This window comes from Grampus griseus, assembly GCF_964374135.1.
Source record: "Grampus griseus genome assembly, chromosome: 2".
NCBI lineage: Eukaryota > Metazoa > Chordata > Mammalia > Artiodactyla > Delphinidae > Grampus > Grampus griseus.
Window position 1 is genome coordinate 116,698,107 of NC_139018.1, and position 18,609 is coordinate 116,716,715.

At 56.1% G+C, this 18,609-nt stretch overlaps 2 protein-coding genes across 6 annotated transcripts in view; one reads left to right on the forward strand and one right to left on the reverse strand.

The window, feature by feature from the left end:
* On the forward strand, positions 1-14,392 carry CLK3 (CDC like kinase 3). 4 transcript variants are annotated; one of them, XM_082648659.1, is made up of 13 exons: positions 1-90; positions 3,739-3,890; positions 4,611-4,827; positions 6,708-6,804; positions 7,082-7,148; positions 9,439-9,555; positions 10,211-10,377; positions 11,633-11,727; positions 11,818-11,947; positions 12,203-12,285; positions 12,854-12,933; positions 13,125-13,215; positions 13,883-14,392. In XM_082648659.1, exons 2-13 carry the CDS (start codon positions 3,739-3,741, stop codon positions 14,057-14,059), a joined length of 1,473 nt encoding a protein of 490 aa, XP_082504785.1. In that variant the 5' UTR covers positions 1-90; the 3' UTR covers positions 14,060-14,392. The 4 variants fall into 4 exon arrangements, with proteins under 4 accessions (XP_082504785.1, XP_082504782.1, XP_082504783.1 ...); XM_082648656.1 differs by having other exon boundaries at positions 14-90; positions 13,424-14,025; XM_082648657.1 differs by lacking the exon at positions 1-90 and adding an exon at positions 101-133 and having other exon boundaries at positions 13,424-14,025.
* Positions 14,393-14,617: 225 nt separating this feature from the next.
* EDC3 (enhancer of mRNA decapping 3) overlaps positions 14,618-18,609 on the reverse strand; it is a 52,270-nt gene continuing 48,278 nt past the window's right edge. For both annotated transcript variants that reach the window (XM_082649136.1, XM_082649137.1), the window contains one exon: positions 14,618-17,138. In XM_082649136.1, coding sequence (XP_082505262.1) covers positions 16,804-17,138 — 335 coding nt within the window. In that variant the 3' untranslated portion in view covers positions 14,618-16,803. The remainder of the gene's footprint in view (positions 17,139-18,609) is intronic.

Sequence of the window (18,609 nt, forward strand, 5' to 3'; positions counted from 1 at the left end):
GGGCTGCCACGGGCGGAGGCCGGAGCCGGAAGCGGAAGAGGCGCTCGAAGCGGGGAGTGGGGCCTAGCTGCAGCCGGAGCCTGGGAGAGGGTGAGTATGGGGTCCGGGGCCGCGACGGGAGCGGTGGCGGGCGGTGAGTCGGAGGGGTGGGCGCGCTGGATGTGGATCCCAGGGCTCCCGGATCGATCTCAGGCTACTCTCTTTCGTTTACTTCTCGGTCTACTTCAGGCCGCGGTCCCGACCTCTCACCCCTGACCCGTCGCTTCTCCCCCAGAGGGCGGTCACCGCAGACCCCGATCTCTCGATCCCGCGTGTCGGAGTCCGAGCCTAAGAGGCCTCTGAGGCCCCTGCAGGGATACTGTTTGGGCCCTGCACCCGCCCGCGGAATGGGATCGGGGTCCTACCTGGGATAGCCTGGAGGGGCTTTCGGACCCCTCCCCTACCCCCGGCTCGAGGCTTAGTTCGCACACTCCTCTTCCCCGCGCGGCTTGGGAGTTTGATTCCGGCCCAAGCTGGCCTTCCCCTCCTCTCCCTCCCCTCCCCCTCCCCCTCCCCCTCCCCCAGGTCTCCCCTCGCCTCCACTGGCGGCGGTTACGGGGGACGGGGCTCTGAGATCTCTGGAGAGGCGTCAGGAGGGGACGCGAGCGAGGACCTCAGGCCCCCTGCGTGTTTTGTTGTGATGCTGGATCCGCTCCAGCCCGGAGGAGGGGCCCGGCCAAGCTGACAGTACAGATGCCCGGGCTGCTCCTCGGTCCGGGAATCTCTGTCCTTTAGTTCCGGGTGCGGGTGTCCTGGTGTGGAGCTGGGGTGGGAATCGCCTGAGCCAGGGCTCCGTCTGAGGCGGAGTTGGCGGCCTTCCAGCTTCCCTCCTCCATGCCCTTGAAAAGGAGGAGCGTTTCACCCGATGGTGGCGGCTTGCAAGGTGGCAGGTTTGAGGTTGCAGCGGTGGGGCAGCGTCAGCCAAAAATAACCATGGGGCGCTGGGGTGGCTGGAATCCGGGAGGGCAGCCACTGACCTGGCTGGCTGCTCTTCTTGTCAGCCCAGTTCTCTGGCCAGGACCAGCAAATGAGAAGACGACTAGGCCCGTGCTCAGAGAAAAGCTGGCATCCTCCGCCTGGTTTCCTTCACCTTACCTTTTTCTTCATTGTGCAGAGGCAGAGCCTTCCAGAGCATATCTTAACAACCTGTTTTCTGAGGTCTCAGAGAATCAGAGATAATTGATGAGAAATGGGCCCTAGAGCCCTAGCTGGGAAGATAATGAGGAGCATCTGGTATTCCCAATATTTCACTTGCCTAGAATGTGTTAAAGGAGAAGTTATATCCTCTATGATTGCTTTGTGTGTGATGTCTCATATAGCTTTCATACTTATCATCTCCTTTGCCAAGTTGGCTGGGGGGTCGTGTCATCTCCATTTTCCAGGTATGGTAACCAAGGCCCAGTGTATAAGGTCACGAGGCCAGTAAGGCAGCACTGGGATTTCGTTCAGGGTTTTCTACCCGGATCTCTCTCTTCTCTGGTCCCTTGGAAGGGACTTAAAAATGTCCTTAATACCCTTAGGGCATTTAACACAGACCCCGAGTTGTTTCCTGGAAACTTTTTTTTTTTTTTTGCGGTACACAGGCTTCTCACCGTTGTGGCCTCTCCCGTTGTGGAGCACAGGCTCCGGACACGCAGGCTCAGTGGCCATGGCTCACAGGCCCAGCCACTCCACGGCATGTGGGATCTTCCCGGACTGGGGCACGAACCCGTGTCCCCTGCATCGGCAGGCGGACTCTCAACCACTGTGCCACCAGGGAAGCCCCCTGGAACCTTTTTAATGTTGCTGATGTAAAGCTGCCTTCAGTACCTCTTGTGGGCCCAGACCTGTGCTAGGCCTTTGACCTAAAGGCATGTACTAGGCATGTTACTTAAAGGAGTGATATAATTTAATCTGCACAGAGTCCTGTAAGAGATTATTATCCCCTTGTTGCAAGAGGAAGTTGAAGGTTAGACTTGTTTAATAACTTGCTTAAAGGCACAAGCTAGAAGTGGCAGTGCCAGGATTCAGATTGACATCTGAAGCTGTGCTCTTTCCACTTGCATGAGCATATATAAGAATCTTCTGGGTCCCAGGAGAGAGTCTTTGGCCTGCTGTAGACTAGACCATGTCTTCCAGGTCTGGTGCTTTGCCCAGTGAGGATGGGCAGGGTCTTTGTCCTGGCCATTGGAACATCTTCCTTGTCACTTATTGAGATGTGAGATACTGCCTTCATTCCATCGCTTAGGCACCTGACCCAGCCATAATTGCAGGGAAACAGTGAAATATTAGTCAAAACAGAACAGCTCTTGAGGAGCTGTTACAGAGTATTTATCTCCAAGGGTTGCTGTGGCCTGGGCTTCCAGGTAGAGGGCAGAAGACAGCTGCTAGCAGGGAGATGAGGGCAGTGACTTTCTCAGGATTGCAGACAAGCTCCCAGGGGTTTTGTCAGCTATGCCTCACTGACCTGCTCATTTAAGGAGAGCCATTCCATTCTGTTCTCCTCCAGACAGACCCTTATAAGATGAGACAGCCTCAGTGGATTTGTCCAAAATGTGCTTGATCAGGCAAGCCCAAGACTGACCACCATTGGTTGGCTATGGCCAAGTGAAAGGTTGGGAGGAAGGCTGGCTACGGTCTCTGGCCCAGCCCTTCTGTGGAGGCAGTGTCAGGGTTTGGGGTTTGGGTGGAACAGGGAGCTGGCCTCACATAGCCATCTTTCTCAGCTGATGGCTGATCCAACCTGGCAATTTTCTGTGGTGGGTGTAAGTCCCTACTGAACCAGGAATAGTGAGATGGAGCCCTTTTGGCCTGCCTCCCCGAGCCCAAAGCCTGCCAGACAGCCAGGCTTCTGACTTCTCCTGAGATGGGCACAGAAGAGGATACTGGAGCAGGGAATCTAGAAGAGGGCACAGTGATGGTACTGTTGGAGGTAAGGCACTGCCTGGCATGGCACCAGTGGCAGGTGGTCTGCGGGTGCTAAATAGGCCTCGGGCAAGTGACTTGGTTGCTCTGAAGACCCTGGCATCTTTACAGATACTAGGACTGACTGTAGACCAACAAGGGCTGGATAGACCCCCATGTCTGCTTGGCCAGACCCTCAGGTAGCCTAGGGAATGTTTGTGGGACCCTCTTTGTCCAAGGGCTGGTCTTCTCGATTCTGCTTGTGGCTCCTCACACTGATTTGTGGTCCTTGAGCAGAGCACAGTTCAGGGCCTCAGCCAGGCAACCTGGCTTCTCAAACTCGAGGGCCTTCACCCCTTGCTCCTGTGTATTGGCTCCCTGCCAGCAGCCTTTTGACTCTGGCCTCTGGCTCGACAGAACAGGCACTTCATAGGACCCTACAGACAGGCAGGAGGGAATTGAGCACAAGAGGCTCCCTTTCTACTTGGCCTTGGTCTCCTGTGATGGTGCTCACCAGCCCCTCCCTGCATTCTGCCTCGGCACCTGTCCTGGCTCTCCAGGTTCCCTGAGTGCTCAGGCCACCAGGCCAATGATGCTGTGCTGGGGAGGCAGCTGCTTGTTTGTTCTCTGGTGAAGGGTGTTACCCATTGTCTGCTGTTTGACCAGTGTGACCTCAGAGTTCTTCACTTCATAAACCCCTGGGAGGGGCTGCCCCCAGACAGAACAATGGGCCTCTTCTTCAGGAGCGCCTAGGCTGCCCGGGCAGCCCTGTGGCTGGCTGTGTGTTTAGCAGGGCTTTTATTTCTCATGGCCTAGATGCATCACTGTAAGCGATACCGCTCCCCTGAGCCAGACCCGTACCTGAGCTACCGATGGAAGAGGAGGAGGTCTTACAGTCGGGAGCATGAAGGGAGACTGCGATACCCCTCTCGAAGGGAGCCTCCGCCCCGGAGATCTCGGTCTAGAAGGTGAGAGGGAACTAGGTCGGAAGAAAGGATTCCTTTCCACTTCCGGGCTAGGAGACAGCCTGGAGGCTTGTGGCAGCCCTGGGCCTCAGTTCGCCGATCCGGCACACCAGGTGGTGGACTGCCGCCTCTGCCCGGCTGCACATTGATCACTGCCCTGTCCTCTTCAGGCTCTTCCCCTGATCCCCCTGCAATTCCCCTGCATTCCCTGGCCTCAGTTCGCCACCATCCATGCCACCCCTTCTTTCTCTATCTTTGAGTCTTCCTTCTCCTGACACATTCCCCCGTTTTCTAGGCCAGCATCTCCCCTGTTAACCTCTGAGCCTTCCTCATTTTGGATTGGGAACATAACCTCAGCCCTTTCCAGATATTGGTCCCTGGTCTTATCTCAGTCCCCAGACCAAAATAACAGTCTCTGCAGGCCTCAGAGAGCTCTGGGATGGGGGACCCTCAGAGGTCCTCCACCATGCTCACCTTTCCCAGTGCTCTGCCTCCTGTGGCGCTGGAGGGGTGCTGTCAGGAGCTGGGGTTCTGGAGGTTGGATTTCACGCACACGTGCCCACCCCCCCGCCCCCGCACTTCCCCTAGACTGGACGCCTCTGCTCCCACAGGCTACCCTTGTGAGCCCTTTGCAGGGGCCCCACCACATGAGTCTTGATTAGTAGCAGGAGCCCAGTTGGTGGGAGGAAGCTCTGACCAGTGTCCCTATCCCGGTCTTGGCAGCCATGACCGCCTGCCCTACCAGAGGAGATACCGGGAGCACCGTGACAGTGACACGTACCGGTGTGAAGAGCGGAGCCCATCCTTTGGAGAGGACTACTATGGATCTTCACGTTGCCATCATCGTCGGCGGTCACGGGAAAGGGAGCCATACCGGACCCGCAAGCATGCCCACCACTGCCACAAACGCCGCACCAGGTCTTGTAGCAGCGCCTCCTCGGTGAGTGGTGGCCAGAGTGTGCTGGCTGGGGCTTAAAGGCCTCGTCTCTTTCTAGCCTTCTCTCAGGCTGGCTGGTCTGGGTGAGTACTGCCAGCTCTGCGCACGTGCATTTGGTGTGCCTGCATGTGTGTGTGTATGTGTTGTCTGGTCCAGGTGCAGGGCTGGGCAGGGGCCCGGCTCCTCTATCTTCTGGCCCATGGGCAGTGGCAACTTAAGGGCTCTGGTTCCGGCGCTGGCTGGTCCCCAGCCTATCTGTGTTTCCACACCGCTCCAGGACAGGCCACATGCGCAAGTAGACAAAGACACTTCTTCAGAATCCTTAATAGGGTTGCTGGTACGTGGTCTGGGGCTGTATGGCCTGGTCTTCCCCACCCAGAGATTGCCCCACACACACAGCTGAGTGCTCCGACTGGTATGGACTGCATCCACCTCTGCAGTCTCTTCTCCACGCCCCTCACCAAAGACCTGGAGGCTGGAGTGCCCACGGGTAGGGGAGGGCCCGTCAATTAGCATGGACTGGGACCTTCCCTCTGACCTCCAGTCAGGTCCTCTGCAGCCTAGCCTCTTCACGTGAGGGGCAGTCAAGTCAAGGGGGATGAGCTGCCTGTGTGGTGGGGCATGTGAAGAAATGGCAGAAAGGCCCGCAGCTCCAGGCCTTGTCCAGCTGCAGGCCACATGCCCAGAGCAGGGCCTGGAAACATCCTTAATGTGAAGGGTTGTACAGAAGGGTCTCTGCTGAGACCAGGAAACCACACTGTGCTCAGACCTCTGGGAAGGAAGGCCAGTTGTGTATCTCTGAGGGTGTATGCTGTCTTCTCTTCTCTTCCCCAGCTCTCTTCCCTCCCTCACTCGCTCCCGGCCGTGAGGCCCCTGAGGAGTAGTGGTGCAACAGTGGAGGGAGGCCAGGCGTCTTCTCTGCTGAGCTTTCCCGTGGTTCTTTGAGTGGCCACGGGTTGAGGTTGACTGGGCACCCGGCATGGCCCGGTGGCCTCTCTGCACACTGCCACAGGATGGTAGTGCAGGTCTGTGGCTCTGCTTCTTCTCTTTTTGGTGCCCTCTGTCGTCATGAGGCTCAGGATGGGCTGGGCCTGGCCTGTGAGTAGCATAGGTGCCAAGGCCAGGGCAGGAGCTGGCTTGGGGCCTGTGTGGGCCATCGTGGTGGTAGGCCTTGGAGAGTCAACTGGCCCAGAGGATCCAGGGCTCCTTCCCTGCTCAAGGCTGGTGGCACAAGGGCTGCTGACGGAAGGCCGTTTCTGCTGGTGATGTTAATTAAGTCTGGCCACGGATGCCGTCTAGGGACAGGTGGCAGCTGTCGGGCATGTGCAAGGACTGCGTGGGCGAACAGAGGCAGGCAAGGACAGGCTGGGCATTCTGCAGCTGAAGCCAGCCAGAGTGGCCTCTGACCATTCTGGATGATCGGACCCAGGCTGGGCCAGCCATCTTCTTGCGCCGTTCTCACTGCGTCTCCACCCTAGCCGAAGCCATCATGGGAGGGCCCGGGAGGGGGAGACTCAGTGGAGGAGGGAGTCAGGCCTGTGACTCTCTACACGGCAGCCCCTCAGCAGCAGAGGCTGGTTGTCTTTCTGAGCATTTGCGGCGCCCTTCTCTTAGATAATGTCCGAGTTTTCTTTACATACCTGTAGCTGTTTTTACTTTTCTGTTTTTGAAGTCAGTTTGTGTCTTGACGTGTCCCTTGCAATATCCCTATCGTTATATATGCTGTGTGCCTTATGAAATGCTGGGATCTGGAAAATCCAATCAACCAACCCACCGGCTCCTCACCGTCTCCACCTCTGCCTTTGACTGACACCTCAATCTGTCAATCGGAACCGCCTACCATGCGATTGGTCGGATGGCGTTTCGGGGGGCGGTGCATGCAGAGAAGCCAACAGAGCAGTAAGCGCAGCAGCCGGAGTGTGGAAGATGACAAGGAGGGCCACCTGGTGTGCCGGATCGGCGATTGGCTCCAAGAGCGATGTACAGCCACCTTTCGTAAAACTTTACCTCTCTACTTTCTATCCCCCTTGTTAGACGAGACCTCTCCTGCCTGGAGGGGCCTCTAGTGCGCGTGGCGCCTTAGCGGGGCCACCAGTAATTGCCTGAATGACACAGACGCTAGCAACTTCCGTTTTTAAGAGTGTAGCAGTGAGAGAGAAACCTTTTTTGTTTTTGAGAATTTGAATGCTGTGAACTTGCAGGAGCTGCCGATCCTCTGTCCTCCAGATCCTCATGCCCTGTTTCTTTTCTCTCCTAGATGAGATCGTGGGGAACCTGGGTGAAGGCACCTTTGGCAAGGTGGTGGAGTGCTTGGACCATGCCAGGTGAGCCATCTTCCTGGGAAGAGTTGGCCTGAGGTTCTTGACGGTGGTGGCAGAGCTTAACCTCTTTCTTTTTGAAGGGTAGCACCAAAGCAGAGTTCTGACCTGTGCATATTGGGGTTGTGCTGATCCCCTGAATTAGGGAGAAATTCTTGGGATTCCATAGGCATGTGGCATCTCTGCCCAAGAACTGCTGGTCAGTGAATGGCGCTGCCCCAGTTTCCCCACTTCCCCAGGACTGTGGTTGCGGATATCAGAACAGGGCAAGGCCCTGGCTCCTCCGTGGGCTGGATCTGCCTCCTGTCATCTCTTAGGGTCTGGGCCTGGCAGGGGGTTGAGAGTACTGCTGAGCCCGACTCAAGCATGAGCCCTCACCCTCTGGAGGTCTGCCTGAGAGGCCGTGCAGGCCCCCGCTGAGAGAAGACCCTGGGCTTTCTCACCAGGCAGGCTGCTGCCTTCTCCAGTGTGGCTAGGGTTGGGCCTCTCTGAGTGTGCCGAGGTAGAGCAGGGGTGCACCCGTGTGTGTAGGGGTGCTCCTGGGGGTACCTTGCTCCCTTCTAGACTGAGCAGTGAAAAACATTTTTGTCCCCTTGCCATTCCTCAAGACCAGAAGCCTTGCCTCCTCTACCTTAGGCTGGGAGGCTACCTCCTGGGAGCCCACTGCCTTCCCCCCTTAATGGCCCTCTCTTTGGTTTGGCGCTTTGACCAGAAAGTGCTTGTGTCCTTGCTGTCTCATTTGAGCCACGTGCTGCCCGTATGTGACTTGTGCTATTTTAGAGATGAAGAAACACGCTTGGGGTCTGACTGTATCCCCCAGCTGTTGAATGGAGGAGCCGGGTACTGCTGTGCTCGGTTCAGAGGGTTGCTTGGAGAGGACAGTTAGGCCCAGCAGTCCAGCCAGCCATGTGGCCCCAATTTAAGGTAGTGCTTATCACTGAGGAAGCCTCCCTGGGCGCCCAGTTCCCATTTAAACACCCCTCAGACCCCATGTGGCCCAAGAGGTTAGGGCCGGGACCAGTGGGCATAGGGACATGTAGACTATACAGTGACGAGAGAGAGAGAGAGAGGGCAGATCTGAGAGCTGTGCCACATGGGGGCTCTCTGGGCTGTGTCACTTTGAGTAGCTAGATGGAAAGTGAGCCTTTGAAGTCACTAATGGGTAGGCACAGGGCTTAGGGCACCTATAGGGAGTCCAGAGGGAGTTGGTCAGTGGGCTTCAGCTCAGCAAAAGGAAGGGCCGTCCAAGCCTGGCAGTAGTTGTGTGGAAGTGACGAGCTCCCTGTGTCGAGGGTCGGAATGCCCTTGAGGGATCCTGTTCTAGGAGGCTGGAGTGGTGGTTTTTCCTCTGAGGTTCTCTCCCGCCCTGAAAATCTGGGAAAATGGGATAGGGAGAGAAAAGCAGGGTGTTCTCTAGAAGATGCCTCTGCCCTGGGGCCTGTAAACCTTTCCTCAGGCACCAAGGCCAGCTTCCCAGAGGCTTCAAGGCCACACGTTGCGGGCCAGCGCTTATCACTCTAGTTTCCCCCTGGGCATCTGAACTCTGGCTTTTCCTTCCTGACAGCAGTTGGGCCTAGCAGGCTAACCTCAGCAGATATTCTCTGCTGAGACTCTGCAAGTGGCCTACAGGGCTGGTGCTGGGGGTAAGGGTGGAGGGTATGGAGCAGGAATTATTAAAATCCTCATGGACACTGAACAAAGGTTCCTGGCAGTCAGTGGTCTCTGATAAATGCTGTGGCTGGTAGGCAGGCAGGTGGGGCCAGGGTGGTGTGCTAAAGGGATCGGCCCTGGGGTTCCCAGGGAGAGGAGCCTGCTGCTGGGGCCCTTACCCTCTTGCCAGGCCCTCACTCCATCCTGGAATCCCAGGAGGAGCAGTTTGCCCAGACTTGTAGATGTGCTCTGGAAGGTCAGGAGGTGCCGCAGAGGGTTCTGAGTGGGACCGCCTGGCCAGGGTCAACGGACTGGCCTACAGGTTGGGTTACTGAGTGAGCTCTAGGGCTGGCGCTGGTCAGCAGGATAGGGCTCTACTCCTCTGCCTACGTCCCCGGGAGCTGGCAGTGGCTGAGATCATAAAAGCCTAAGACTGGCACGGATGCGAACAGCAACTTCTTGTTATGAGGGTAGAGGTTTAGTGTTACAGGGGGTAGGCTGGGCATCAAGAATCTGCTGTCTTCAGGGCAGGCCCTGTTCCTGGAGTCCTGAGTAGTGTTTGCCAGGAGTTGCTGGGTTGGGGCGGCGGGTGGGGGGAGGGCTGCACAGCTTCTCATGAGAAATTCTGCTTCCTTCCCTGGTCCAGAGGGAAGTCTCAGGTTGCCCTGAAGATCATCCGCAACGTGGGCAAGTACCGGGAGGCCGCCCGGCTAGAAATCAATGTTCTCAAAAAAATCAAGGAGAAGGACAAAGAGAACAAGTTGTGAGTGTCGGCAAGGAATGGGAGGGAAGCTTCCTAGGGGGCAGCGTCCACTCCGGCCCCAACTGCCTGGACCCACTGGGGCTGAGCAGTGCCCTTTCACCTGGTTGGCACCATGCCTTCTGCCGACAGCCAGAGCCAGGGGAGTTTGGCGAGTGAGTCTTGCTGGAAGGAACCTTTGGATTTCAGTCTAGGCCCCACCACAACCAGCTCTGTGTTCTGAGGCGGGCCTCCCCGCCCTGAGTTTGTGAATTGGGGGCTTCATTGGGTTGTGGTGGGCATTAGACAAGATACAAACCCAAAGCTGTTTGGGGCTCTCATGTAGTCAGAGATATCCGAAGGAGAGCCACCTTTGGCACACAGACACTGAGCATTCCCCCTCCAAGCACTGTGCTGAGCCCTGCAGGATCTCAGGAAGCTCAGCTGAGGGAGTGGAAAAAAGCAATGCTTGTTCTGTGGAGTGTACTGGTGTTACTCCACCTCGTTCTCTGAGACGCGGGGATTGTGCCCATAATTTTCTTTCTCTATGTGTATCTGCATCCTGCGTGGGACCCAGCAGCCTGGGAGGGAGTTGGGACTGGCGTCACCTGAGGAGATGGGGTGAGGCAGCCAGCCCCCCCAGCACAGACCCTGAGCCCCATCCATCCTTCTCCTCCAGCCTGTGCGTCTTGATGTCTGACTGGTTCAACTTCCATGGTCACATGTGCATCGCCTTTGAGCTCCTGGGCAAGAACACCTTTGAGTTCCTAAAGGAGAATAACTTCCAGCCTTACCCTCTACCACATGTCCGGCACATGGCCTACCAGCTCTGCCACGCCCTTAGGTGTAAGTTTCCACCCTCAAATGGAGCATGGTCGGCCACATATCTGCAGCAGAGTCACCTGGTGGTCCTGCTCTCCATCATTCGCTCTAGCACATCGTTAACTATTCTTCTGGGCCAGAGACACCAGGGCCCCTTTGGCTGAAAGGCCTTCAGGTAGGAATCTGTGAGGATGGAGAGGCTGCAGTCCCCTCCAGGGGGCCTCCTGAGCTGGGTCTGCCCCCAGGCACTCGGGAAAAATGAAAGAGCCGCTCTAGAATTAGCCCCGTACCACCCCGGTTCCTACCCTCCTGCATAGGATGAAGAGGTCAGAGACTGACCTGGCTGGTCCCACCCACAGATCCTGTCAACATAGACACCCTCTGTCTCACCGTCATTTCCCATCTGTCTGCCAGCCTTTGAGAGCATATCTGGTGGTGCCTGTGCTCAGCACTGCAGGATTTGCAGTGGTTGGAACAGGTCGGGAAGGCTCGTTGGAGAGGAGGTGGATAGACCTAGAGCTAGACTACAGGGTCTGCATAGATGATGGGACGGGAGTGTGTTCCAAGCTAGGTGAGCACTCAGCGACGGCCCAGAGCCTGGCATGTGCTGCAACTCTTTCTGGTGAAGACAGGGCCCATGTTGGGAGAGATGGGCCACACCGTTGTGAGGGTCTTGAGTGCCAGATGGGAAAAGTGATGAGTGGCAGGGTACCACCATCGGTGGGATAGGAGTTGGAGGAAGAAGGCAGACTTCTCGGCGCTCGGGGCTGGGGATGAGGAGAGGCAGGACTGGCTTCATTGTTTTGCTTCATAGGGGGCTCTGTGCTTGGTTTAATACTCTGCTGCTACCATCTTGAGATTCTTAACTTTTGAGTAAGACGGCCTGCATTTTCATTTTGCCCTGGGTCTTGCAAATTACGTAGCTGATGTTGGGGAGAGGGAACCACCCCAAGGCTGATGCTGCAGCTCTGGTGAGAGACAGGTTGAGGAGGCCTGGTCCCCTGCAGACAGGTAGAGGGAGGTTTTATAAATGGAAAAAGTCTCCCCTGCCCCCTCAAGAATCAGAACCTTCCAAGGCCCTAAGCACAGAGAACTCTAGAGAGGGAAGCCAGTACAGAGGCAGTTCAGTCTGCTCCCTTGGCCCACTGCTGAGGTTAGGGGCTGTGAGGGGCTCTGGCAGGCTGGCTTTGGAGGAGGGAGCTGGCCTAGCGCTGGCAGGTGCACCAGAGAGGAAGCCCAGGTTTTCAGTGTCTGCTTCCCTCCTCTCCTGCTTCCCCAGTTCTACATGAGAACCAACTGACCCACACAGACTTGAAGCCAGAGAACATCCTGTTTGTGAATTCTGAGTTTGAAACTCTCTACAATGAGCACAAGGTATTGGTGGGGGAAAAGATTGAGGCCCTGTTCCAGGGGTGTGTACCCACCAGGACAGACTCGACCTGGCTCACCTTCCTTGCCCTTCAGAGCTGTGAGGAGAAGTCGGTGAAGAACACCAGCATCCGAGTGGCTGACTTTGGCAGTGCTACCTTTGACCACGAGCATCACACGACCATTGTGGCCACCCGTCACTATCGCCCGCCTGAGGTGATCCTGGGTGAGTGACTGTGTAGCTCCCAACCCTGATAAAGCGGGCAGTTGTTGGGAGGGTATAAACAGGGAGTGAGGTGCCTGTCCACCACCTGAGGCCAGTGTCCTGAGTCACTATGGCTGTTGACTTGGCCTTACCAAGAAAGAGACTTCTACTGGCTTTGGGGCAGGAGCCTTCCCAGGCAGTGTGGTAGCTACACTGTGACCTCTAGGCTGGGAACACAGGGCTGAATCTCATAGCCTGTCCCATCTTGGCTTTCAGAGCTGGGCTGGGCACAGCCCTGCGACGTCTGGAGCATTGGCTGCATTCTCTTTGAGTACTACCGGGGCTTCACACTCTTCCAGGTAAGGCCTCTCCCACATCACCCCACTACCCTAAGCGCTGCTACTCTGACAGGCTGCAGAGGCCTAGTGTGGGACCGCTGCCCACCAGTCAGCATGTTGTGAGATTGTCTCCTGAGGGCTGTAGATGCTCAGGGGAAGGAAGAGGTCAGGGTAGCTGGAACACTCAGGAACTCTTGTGGTCAGCCATCAAGGATGGAGGATTGGGGTGGGAGGAGTGAGCATTCCAGGCAAGGGGCACCGCCTGAGTGAGGGCATGGAGGTGGGCTAGGGCAGGGCACCTTCTGGGGAGAGAGTGAGGAACGTAGCCAAAAAGAGGTGTGTAGTTATACAGTGCACCTGAAGGGTCAAGGAGTCTGACCGTGACCCTGAGAGAACAGGCTGGCCTCATCCCTGGTCCCAGGCTGCCACCAGGTCAGAAAGGCTAGGACTGCTATTCCATTGGTGGGTTTGCATCTCCCGGGGCAGGAAGGGAACTTGCCCATCTTTTTTGTCCTTTATTCCCTGAGGGACCCTAAGGGGGCAGAGGCTGGCACTGACCCCCACTTGCTGTGTCCCTAACCTTCCACAGACGCACGAAAACCGAGAGCATTTGGTGATGATGGAGAAGATCCTAGGGCCCATCCCATCACACATGATCCACCGTACCAGGTAAGGAGTCCTGGTTGCTCCCGCAGGGCTGGCCTAGGGGCCTTTCCCATCTTGGAATGACCTGGCAAACCTGTTGCCGAGACCTTCCTGCTGGGTCAGGCCAGGATCCCCTGCCTTGCTTTGCTGCCATTCCTCAGGCTGCCACTGTCTTTCCCATTTAAGACTTGACCCTTCCTGTCCTTTGTTTTCAGGAAGCAGAAATATTTTTACAAAGGGGGCCTGGTTTGGGATGAGAACAGCTCTGACGGCCGGTATGTGAAGGAGAACTGCAAACCTCTTAAGGTCAGTTTCTGGCTTCCCCCAGCTCAACTTATGCCAAGGAGACCCCAGGCACTGGGCAGACACACAGCAGAGAGACAGGCCAGGAGGCTACAGGCTGCCTCCTGGTTCCGGCCCTATGGGAGGCTGTGCCTAAGGTTGCTGGGTGCTGGCAGTGGGGCTTCTTGCAAACTGCCCCAGAGGGGCCCTTAGCTCTACCCCTTCCCCACAGGGTGGCTGTGAATGTAATTGGGGAACACCAGAAGAGCCAGATGTCAGAGACCGTGCTACTTCCTGCCCCATCTTCTCTCAATTTTGGGAAGAACTAGGCAGGACTGAGGTGAGGGGTAGGGAAGACCTAGACATGGCCAGGAAGCCTCTGTCAACTGCATTTGGTGCTTGGACAAGTGAATTCCACAGAGGTGATTTCTACCCACCTGTCAGAACTTTGCACGTGGGGGCAGAGTCACCAAGCCAGCAAGACACCCAGTAGCCTGACAAGTTCAGAGCAAACATTATTACAGGCACAAAAAGAAAAGAGCTGCTCATTGTCCAGGAGGGGAGAAGTAGTCCTCCAGGGAGGCGTCCCTGCCTCCTCAGCCACGCAGCAAGGCTTCCCAGAGGCAAGGGGACCTGCTGTGGCTTCCCACGACCCTGCCATCACACTGAGACACCTTGTGTCCCTGAGCAGAGTTATATGCTCCAAGACTCTCCGGAGCACGTGCAGCTGTTTGACCTGATGAGACGGATGTTAGAATTTGACCCTGCCCAGCGCATCACATTGGCGGAGGCCCTGCTGCATCCCTTCTTTGCTGGTCTGACCCCTGAGGAGCGGTCTTTACACACCAGCCGCAACCCAAGCAGATGACAGGTGCAGGCCACCACACTGGGAGATGGAGAGCAGAACTGGGCTGCCCGGCCCCTTTTCTCCAAGCTCTACCACCGGCCCCAGGGCCAGAGCCACCCAATGAACAGTGCAATGTGAAGGAAGGCAGGAGCCTACAGGGGAGGAGACTTGATGCCCAGCTGCCAGAAAGCACAGATTTGACCCAAGCTATTTATATGTTGTAAAGTTATAATAAAGTGTTTCTTACTGTTTGTACCCCCTGGTACCAGTGTGTCCATCTCCAGGCTCCTTGCCTTCTCCCTTCCCCACCTTATTAATAAAGTCTTTCTTTCTTAGCAGTTCAGCTTGTGGAGAGCTAAGTGTGAACTGGGCCAGGCACAGAAGGGCTAGCCAGAAGCTCCGGTATCCCTCTGGGCCCAGAAGAGCAGTGGTAGGTCTGCTGAACAGTCCTAAAAGGGGACTGCAGGCCCCTGTACCTCTCAGCCCCAAGGAGTATAAGGGAAATGGCCCACTGGTTTTACCTATCCTTCCGGCCCTGTCTTTGGCTGGGACTTTAGACTGTTATGTGCCCGATAACTTCTTTAATGAAGTGTGAGAAGCAAACGCAGGCTCCTAGGGCTGGCGATGCAGTACTTCACTGCAGCATACCGAGCAGTTTACCACAGAGCACAGGACTCCGTCATTCAGCTTTATTTTCGTGCTGGTTTTTGGTTCCCCAAGAGCTGCATGAGTGATCGTCTTGGCCACCTGACGGGGGCTCCCTAGGACTGGGCACTGTGGGCAGGATGCCTCTGAAAAGAGCTGAAGAGAGAAGAATCATGCTTATCTTTACCACCACTGGGGAAGGCCCAGGCTGAGGGCAGGAAGAGGCTCCAGGGCCACCTGGGGAGAAAACAGGGAGAGGCTTGGGCACCAACTCCCAGTGGCCCCTCAACACAAGGCCATCACCCCCAGGGTCACTGTGACTTACTGGAGCAAGCACAGTCTTCTGGGCCAGGGTTCTTCTAGCTCGTTTCTCACTGTACCCAATTAGGAGACCTCACTGCATCAACAGGCAGCCAGAACCTGTTTAATGGCTGCTTACTAAAATGCCTGTAATCCAGCACTGCTCCTCAGATTATGGCCCTGCCTCTAAAGAGAGGGCCCCATTATGGGAGCTCCTTGGCCCTGAGAGTGAGCAGAGGCTCAGGAAGGATACACAGCACGGGATTCACAGTCGCTGGCCTTCCGCTGCTGGAGACAGTTTAACATCTGAGGGAAGATGAGAGGAAAGGAGGGACCAGCCCTCTCTCCCCTGCCTCATCGGCTCCTGCCTATGCTCCTATAAGGAAAGTGGTAAGTAGCCTGAAACCCATGGTACCAGGGCCTACCCTGTGTCCACGATCCACCCCCTTAACCAGAGTGGATGGGCACAGCAGAAGGAAGCCTGAAGCCCTGAAACAGGCTTTAAAGCACAAGCCTTTTGCAAGGGCCCCTCTCAGGAACTTCAGGGCATGGCTCCTGTTCTACCAGCCTTCAGGGCCTGGGCCTGTGGACATCTGGGGGCTTAGTGCCTTAGGATCTGAGCAGCAGTGTGTTCCTAAGGCTGAGCCCCACCAGCTAGCTCATCCAGAACTAGCCTCATTTTGGCATCTTTGAGACAGGGTGCTGGCCCTGAGCCCACTCATCTAGAGAAAACAATCATAAAGGGTTCAAGGCCCAGGCTGTAAAAGCTGGGGTAGAGCCCACATGGGAGGGATGTGCGCCCTGCTCTGGGATCACAGCTGCTGGGGACTATTTCAGGGGAAAGGCAGAGGGGGCAGAAGAGCGTAGGGGGTGTGTGCGCAGGCAAGGAGGGGTGGGGAGTGGTGGCTTAGGACGGAAGCACCAGGGAGCCTCTTCTGGCTCAGCACCAGGCTCCCCCAGGGGCCTCCCCAATACTGAACATTAAAGCTGCACCCTGAGGGGTCTGGCCCCAGACCAGGCAAAGGCTCAGCCCCCAGCTATAGAGTATGGGGTTGGGGGGCACTGCTGGCAAGATGGGCACTGTGGTTCTACAGTAACATAACCTTATACTATCTGTGCTGAAGACAACAGAAAAACAGTAAAAAAAATCCCAATACAGTAACACCATTCTGATGCCATTCCCCTTCCCTGCCTCCCAGAGTGATGGAGTGAAAAAAAAAACCCCAGCATAAAACCTGGATCAGCTCAAAAGAAAGGGTCAAAAGCCCCCAAATCAACCTGTGGCGGGGCTGAGGGAACGCCTCCAAGCCCTCAACGGAACGGAGACTGCAAGTCTGCCCTCTAGTGGACAACTGCAGTGCAGCCAGTTCTACGTGATCTGAGGAAGGGCCGCTTAGCTGGGGTTGTGAGGGAAGCAAGGGAGACAGAGCCACAAGCTCGGCACCAGAGCCAGCTCAGGCCCCAAACAGGGCTGCCCCACCCCGCGAGGCGCTCGCCCAGGCCCAGGGGCTGTAAACGTGACACACAGTCTGTGAGCTGCCTATGTCTGTAAACGAAGCCCCACCTGATCACGCAGGGGGCCGAGTGTAGCAATGCCTGGAGCCACTGTGCGCGGAGCCTGCCACTCGCCCCGCACACCCAGTAAGAAAGCTTTCCCTGGCTAAGGGCAGGTGGCAGGTCTGTTTTAAATATGAGCTGTTCTCTCAAAGAAAGAAACCAAAAAGAGAAAAAACAACAAGGTCCATGAAGCTTCACATCCTTAAGGCGTTCGTTGGCAGGAGCAGCAGGGGACCGCAGGGTCCAGCCTGCCCAGAGCCCTTCTAGGCAGAGTGCAGTGGGATGACAAACTTGCAGCCAAAGGGTGAGTGGTAGCTGATGCCCACCTCCTGGAATACCTGCTGGGGAATGCCGATGTCGCACAAATAGACACGGCCTGCGTGCTCCCCCAGAGGCAGAGGTAAGCCCAGAGCCAGTGACCACTTGGCATCGATGCCCTGTTCGACTTCATGCACAGGAGGGTCTATGCTGAGTACTGGTGCCCGGTTCTGGTTGGCCCAGGCCACGGCTGCTTTGTACCAGGGCTGATCCCGCAGGAATGCATTCTCGGGACAATCCAGGCAGTTGATCACCAGGTCCACAGGGCTGGTGGGCAGATCTGTAGGTGGAAAGAGTGCCATCTGAAAACCCCTATAAAGTAGCAGCCCAGGCTGGGCCTAGAACCATGGTGGCCCCCAAGAGTGTCTTGTTCAGACACCACTCCAATGCCTCTCCAGAGAATAGCCTTCTCAAGGCTGGGTCAGTACTCAGGCCCCGGAAGTTCCAAGGCCTGGTTAGGCCGGGTGCTAGAGACCAAGGGCGTGTCAGCCTGATGGACCACTGTCCTCATGGAGCTCCCAGGCTGAAGCACTGTCCTGCTGGGTGTGCAGAGCTTCTCAGGACACAAGGCCCTTGCCTCCTCTGCATATCTGACTAACTCCCTGGTAAATTATAGGCTCTGGGAAGGTGGGCTCTACTGCCATGTCAGCCCTCACAGGGAGACCGTGCCTAGGGCTCAGGAGAAATGGGCTGACTGCCATTTGCTGTCTGGCCCAAGAAGTGTGAGCAGGCAAGAGCATGCTCATTCTACACCAGGCTGTCCTGCTTCAGACTGCCTGGCCTTGCTGGCCCCTCTCACTATCATGGAAATAAGTCCTCCTTGCAGCCCAACCTTAAGAACGGGGAAGGAATCTATCACTTCTCTCAGGTGTTTTAAAAGGCTTCTCTGCTCTAACCAGGCCTCTGGGACAGTGTAAGAACAGATATCTCAACAAGTATGTAAGTCTTGACCAGCCCAAGAGGTTAAACTGAGACTAGTGGAAATCAGACCAAACTCAAAGGTGAGCATCCTCAGACTTGCCTCCTGGGGCAGTTGGGATAGAAAGGCTTGTGGGCAGCTAGAGGAAGAACCAACTGCCTGGCAAAGGGCATCATGTTATAGATCTCAAGGGGGGAACCCACATATGAGAACCCCTCCCCAGGTCTCAGCCTTAAGTAATGACATATCTCAATTAGAGACTGATGGCTTTCTTACTCAGAACAGGCCACTATGGATGGAGGTGGTGGTGTCCCTGTGGGCCCTGAGGCTCTCAAGAGTGGGAGCGGCATCTTATCTTCCGCATGCCCACAGGAGGAGCCTGGCCTGAGAGTAACGGCAACCTAAATGGCTTGCTGACATAGCTGAACACACCGTTCTTTCCTTACTTGCCTTTCAGGTACCAGGCCCTCCGGGTTTTCCTTCTCCTTCACTGACCACTCTTTCCCTGTCTCCTTAGCTGGTCTCTCAAGTCCCTGACTTCTATACAAAGAACTCAGTCTAACAACTTCTCTATCTAATCTCTCTTCCTAGGAGACATCTTATCCAGGCTCATTATGGCTTTAAATACCACCCACACACTTGTAACTCCAGACCAGATCCCTTAACTCCAGACTCTTCTCCATCAATCAACATTTCCACCTGCATATCCAACAGGCATCTCTAACTGAGCTTCTGCTCTTCTTCCCCAAATCTCCCCCGCCAGCTCTTCCCATCTCAGTGATGGGACCTCCATCCTTCCAGTTACTCAGGCCAAAAACCTTGGAGTCATTCT